We start from the raw sequence: 6,571 nt of genomic DNA on the forward strand, positions 1-6,571 counted from the left end.
ATAGGATCTGATAGAAAACATTTATTTTCTTAATAATAATAATAGCTAATACTTTGCATCAGTTAACTCATTTATTCCTCTCAGAACTCAGTGAAATAGGTACTGCAAGTATTCCCATTTTTCAGATGAAGAATTTGAAGCATAATGAAGTTAATTCACCTGCCCAAGGTCACACAGCTAGTAAGTGACAGAGGCTGGATACCCACAGAGGCAGCCGAGTTCTAGAGGCCCCGCTCTTAATACTACCCTGAACTGACTATAGATGTCTTCATAACCTAATATAATTATAACCACAAGTTAATATTTCTAAGTTGATAAACATTATTGAAATGCCCTACATAATGTGTAACAGGTATATAATTTTTGTAACTATATTTGTTTTTGTTTTAAGAAGCATTGAGTAGCTTAGTGGGAAGGCTTCCTTTCCTAAGGGAAAGCCCCCTGATACATTACATATACGTTATTTCACCCTTCATACTTTTCAGTTAGATGCTAGTGCTTTTTTAATAGCTTCAGTTACCCTCTAGAATAAACTCTCATAACCTAGGGTCGCTGCTCACAAAGATACCCTGGATGATACTGGCACAACTACAAACCGGCATTAAGCCAGAACCAAAACCAGTTGATCTTCTGTCTTAATGAATGTTCAACTGGCAGTCTTTCGTTCTTCGTTGTAGCTCTTTCCACTTTACTCTTATTCTCTATTTGCTGTTCCACTGACAACCACCATAATGGGTTTGGTTAAGGTATAAAATGAATAACTCTGGATATGAAGTTAATACAAGGCTGGATGGCAATACATATTCTTAACAAAACCAATGGTAAAATACATCTGAGTCGCCTATCCCAACATTTCCAAATAATTTATATTTTTGCTTAAACTGAGCCAAAAAAAGTTCCCCATTGCTTAAATTCTATCAGCTTTGCCATGTGGGGATAAATTAAAACTTAAGAAGAACTTTCAAACTAGTCTGATTATTCAAATCTGTGGACCCATCTCCATCTCTCAGTCATTATTTCTACGAAGAGTTATTTCTAGCCTTTTTGGTTTGGTGTAGTACACTGTTATTGTTTAGTTTTATGAAATCACGTTCCCTTTTTCCTAAATACTTTATGAAATGTGTCTTTTTAGATGTGTTTATCTTATTTGGTAGATTTCCCCACACAGACAGATTCATTGGAAACATGTGACATCTCACTGTATTCCATCTTTCATAGGTCTCACTATTGCCAAATTGAAAATTAATTTGAAAGAGACTTTTAAATCCTAAATCCAGAAGCATTATATATTTTAAGTAATGTTAGTAAATCACCTACAAAGTTGATACTAATTAACCCATAAATAAATTCAGCCATTAGAGATATTTTACCCTAATTTTATGAATAATATATAAGAACATCAAATCAATATACAAAATTTGAATCTTTTTATAGCCTTCTTTGGATTAGTTGCTGTAGCTCAGCTATAAAGTATATATTTTACAGTATGGGAGTTACACAATAGTTTACAAGTAACTAATATGGTACATAACTATTCTAGATATTTAAATAATTTATTAGGATATTTTTTAAATATATTTCAGAAATATACTTTAAATCAACCTTAGGGTAAAGGAAACCTTTTTAAGGTAATATTGAAAATTATCATAGAATAAAATATTTCTGTTTACTTGTTCTTCTGTGTTCTTTATTTTTGCAGGGCTATGTTTGAAGTAAACATGAAAGAAAGAGATGGTGGAAGTGTTACTATTACTAATTTGTCCTCCAAAGCAGTAAAAGCATTTCTTGATTATGCCTATACTGGAAAAACAAAGATAACAGATGATAATGTGGAAATGTTCTTCCAGTTGTCATCATTTCTTCAAGTTTCCTTCCTATCCAAAGCTTGCAGTGACTTTTTAATAAAAAGTATTAATATTGTCAATTGTTTACAGTTGTTATCTATATCAGATAGCTATGGCTCTACCCGTTTATTTGATCATGCATTATACTTTGTACAACATCACTTTTCTTTATTATTTAAATCCAGTGATTTCTTAGAGATGAATTTTGGAATACTGCAAAAATGTCTGGAATCAGATGAATTAAATGTTCCCGAAGAAGAAACTGTACTGAAAGTTGTCCTTAGTTGGACTAAATATAACTTAGAATCAAGGCAAAAGCATCTCCCTTATTTGATTAAAAAAGTAAGATTACATCAGTTATCTGAGGAGACACTTCAAGACTGTCTGCTCAATGAAGAGTGTTTACTCAAAAGCACAAACTGTTTTGACATAATCATGGATGCAATTAAGTGTGTGCAAGGTTCTGGTGGACTTTTCCCTGATGCTCGACCATCCACAACCGAAAAATATATATTTGTTCACAAAACTGAGGAAAATGGAGAAAATCAGTATACATTTTGCTATAATATTAAAACCGATTCATGGAAAATACTGCCACAATCACACCTGATTGATTTGCCAGGATCTAGTCTGTCGAGTTATGGAGAGAAAATATTCTTGACAGGTGGTTGTAAAGGGTCATGTTGTAGAACGGTTCGACTTCATATTGCAGAGTCATATCATGATGCCACAGATCAAACCTGGTGCTACTGTCCAGTCAAAAATGATTTCTTCCTTGTATCAACTATGAAAACACCAAGAACCATGCATACGTCAGTTATGGCTCTCAATAGATTATTTGTCATAGGTGGAAAGACTACAGGATCTCAGGACATTAAAAGTCTCTTAGATGTTGAATCTTACAACCCTCTTTCCAAAGAATGGATGTCTGTTAGCCCATTACCCAGGGGCATATACTATCCTGAAGCAAGCGCATGCCAAAATGTAATTTATGTTCTTGGCTCAGAGGTAGAGATTACAGATGCCTTTAACCCATCACTTGATTGTTTTTTTAAATACAACGCTACAACTGATCAGTGGTCTGAATTAGTAGCAGAGTTTGGGCAGTTTTTTCATGCAACGCTAATTAAAGCTGTCCCAGTAAATTGCACACTGTATATATGTGACCTTTCCACCTATAAGGTTTATAGTTTTTGTCCAGATACTTGTGTTTGGAAGGGTGAAGGGTCATTTGAATGTGCAGGCTTTAATGCAGGTGCAGTAGGAATTGAAGATAAAATTTATATACTAGGTGGTGATTATGCTCCAGATGAAATCACAGATGAGGTGCAGGTTTACCACAGCAGCAGGTCTGAGTGGGAAGAAGTGTCCCCAATGCCAAGAGCCTTAACTGAATTCTACTGCCAGGTGATTCAGTTTAACAAATACAGGGACCCATGGTTTTCTAATCATTTCTAAAAGTAGTGTGTGCTTAGACATTCTAAAATTATTAGAGCTCTAGAAACCACAATGAATTTGTTAATAGTTGGTAAAAAGGTCTTTACATCTTAGTAAAATAAAATGTACCTTCTATTAGAGAATGACCGGTACTATGAATGTACACTGTTATGAATTAGCAGTTCCAAGAAACTTAAATACAAAATACATTTTACCAAAAATATACTGAATATAATTTAATCTTGGATAATCCAGGATACTTAGTATTTTCATATGTAAATAAAACTCATAGGCTTTGATGTTTTAATTTTTAAAGTACTTTATCCATGAAAGACAGTAAAAACAAGTACAAAGTTCACAGATTTGTACTATTTAGATGGGGGAAATCTCTTTAGGTAGTAAAAATGAATTACTTACATTCTGTATGAAGTGAAAAATAAATTAGAAAGAGGTGATAATCCTATCTTATTAGTAGAGGTAGAGTTGTTGAATTCCTATCCTTTCTGATTGTTCAACTTCTTTTAAATCCATTTTTTTCACCATTGTTTGGTCAGAAAATGTTCTAAAATTCAGTGTAATTCCCCAGCCTGCTACACTAAACATGGCTTAACTCTTTTTATGATTCAACTCTTCATTAAGAGTGTAATGTACCATGTTATGATTCCATAATGACATCAGTTACTGAAATGCTTTTAAAATTGCTGATTCTATTAGTTCTCAGTGTTTGTTGGTTTCAATTTCTGGCAGTATCATTGTATCTCCTTATTTTCTGGCTCAAGCTTGGTAAATTAACATTATTGATTTAATTATTAGTTCTAAGTTACACCTGACCCGATTTTATGTTAACATGTAATCCATTGAGTGAAGTTCTTGGATTTCTGGGATGGAAGTGCTAAAATACTTTTTCTGTATCATTGCCAAGTTCCAGCATAATTGAGGATGTAGAAAACCTGACCATTAGATAAGTGAATCATTATCGTTGCATTTCTTACTCTTTCAAATGTCCACACTGGGTTGCAGTAAGGAATTTCAGCTTTAAATTAGTACCATATCAGTTCCCTGTGATGATACATATCAACTGTAAAGGACCATGTTGGTTTACTGCTTTAGTAAATTATTCATAGTGAATTATTTTCTAAATTTAAAACAAATGACTGGGCTTCTGGTAGTATTCACAACCTACATCCGTTTAATCATCTTTAACATAAACAATGGAAGAGTATCAATCATCCTGTTCTCAGCTAGGATGATTCTGCTTTGCAAAAGGATATGCTTTATTTAATCAGTTCAAAAGATATAAGCATTTTAGGTTTTAAAAACCCTGATTTACAACTCAGGTAATGTGTAGATTGGATTTCTCTGGATTTCTCTGGAATCAAATGTAGTTTCCCACACTCTAGTAAATGTTCATTTGTTGTAAATGTGCATATTCTTTTAAAGTACTTTCCAAAGTGGAAATATACCTCAGTGAAAGTTCTTTTACCATATAAATAAATGTATGCAATCATAAGTTTCAAATATATTTTTCAAAATAGAACAGCATATTAGACTTCATTATGCGATTCCAAAATCAGGGACTGTCCCTAATCAGATGACAGTTGCATAAAAAATGTTCTGTAGAATTGGTGGCCTTCCTCTTTCCCTACCTTAGTTGTCTCTGCCCTTTTGTGTGTGTGTGTGTGTGTGTGTGTGTGTGTGTGTGTGTGTGTGTGTGTGTGTGGCTTTAAAAACAAGACCATAACACAGTGGGTGACCTATATATATGTGGATTTACTGAACTCTTAAGCAGATATAAATAATTAAAATATGCTTAAAATAAATAATTGTTTTAATCACTGACTCTAGGAACTCATCTCTTTCAGAAAGGAGAAACTAAAGCAAAATGGAATCCCTTCCTGATCTTGTTTCATTATTGTATCATCTTGATTTCCACCATTCTTTTCACTGGCCATTGATTTATGGTAATGATCTGGAAATATCCTTGTTATCAAGGCCTAACTGTCTCTCTCTGCATTTGACTTAATTTACTTTCTAATGCACAAGATTTTCTGTCTTAGTTTCTACAATTGTTGCAGTTACTTTTAATTACTTTCCCTTATTGACATCCCTTTACATCTGCATCTGAGTTCTCTTCATCAGTTATAACTGCAATAAAAGTAGTGTAGTCAGAAATCCCCCAACTTCTCCTTTATTTACTATTCTTTTTTGTTGGCACAATAGCAATCTGTGCCAGGCTTGGCTCTGTTCCCTCCAATTTTGCATCTTCTTATAAAGGTAGAACTTTCATTTGATCCATCTGTCCTGGATCAAAAGCCACAAGAACCCAGCCACACACACAAACTGTCAATGACTGAACTAGCTATATCTTTCTGATCTTGTGGATCACTGTGGCTTCACTCTCCAAGAATCACTATCATTCTGGCCCCACCCTCCATTCTGGATCTCTGACATGCAAGTCAGAGGAGCTGTTTTTCCTGTCTGTATGGTTAGGTAAGAGGAAATAATACCATCCCTTTACCAATGGCCCTTCCCTTAGTCTTTTTTTCTTTAAAATCTGCTTTCCTTTCATTATTGTCCTTTAGCCAATGCCACAGTGTAAGATAAAATGATTGTGCTCATTATCCAAATTGCTTTCATTCTTGTGGAAAAATTCTGTTTAACATTTCTAATCTTTTATCAGTTGTCTTGCTCCACTACATTTGGATTATGCACATAAAAAAATTATAATATTGTAATGTCTTCTAAAATTGAAAGTAGGTATATGGCATTATTAAATATAAAAAGATTAAATTCAACATTTATATGAGATCAATTCAAAGTTAATGGACATTCTTAGAGCAATCTTCAAACTTCATTTAAAATATGGAGCACTTTTTGTTCATCTACTGCCTGTGTGACTGAGCAGTATGTAGAATATTTGCATAATCAAAATTAACTGCATTCTCATAACCTCAACTCTGGTTTGGGGAGGAAAAGAGGTCTTCATCACAGCATCTTTACATGCTACCCTTGAAACCTAGAATATTGAGAGCGACCACATCCTGCAACATGATTCCATTTTTCCCAGATAACAAGAAGAGCAATTAAATATGGGTCCAGTGTACCTAGCTCAATGTATATAATTTTAAAATCAAAATCAAGTATAGAGGAGAGCATCTGTTTGCATTTTGAGATTTGGGAGCAATAAATACAATGTAATGATTAAATATATTGTTGAATATATAGTGTTACCTTTAGATCATCATTCTAAGTTAAATTGGATCCAGTGTCTGGAATCTCTTATATTTAGA

At 33.6% G+C, this 6,571-nt stretch overlaps 1 protein-coding gene across 2 annotated transcripts in view; it reads left to right on the forward strand.

The window, feature by feature from the left end:
• Positions 1-4,998, forward strand: part of KBTBD3 (kelch repeat and BTB domain containing 3) — a 25,990-nt gene extending 20,992 nt beyond the window's left edge. For both annotated transcript variants that reach the window (XM_019668480.1, XM_019668481.1), the window contains one exon: positions 1,700-4,998. In XM_019668480.1, the coding sequence (XP_019524025.1) occupies positions 1,700-3,302 (1,603 nt within the window). In that variant the 3' untranslated portion in view covers positions 3,303-4,998. The remainder of the gene's footprint in view (positions 1-1,699) is intronic.
• The last annotated feature ends 1,573 nt before the right edge of the window (positions 4,999-6,571 follow it).

This window comes from Hipposideros armiger, unplaced genomic scaffold (assembly GCF_001890085.2).
Source record: "Hipposideros armiger isolate ML-2016 unplaced genomic scaffold, ASM189008v1 scaffold_527, whole genome shotgun sequence".
Taxonomy (NCBI): Eukaryota; Metazoa; Chordata; class Mammalia; order Chiroptera; family Hipposideridae; genus Hipposideros; species Hipposideros armiger.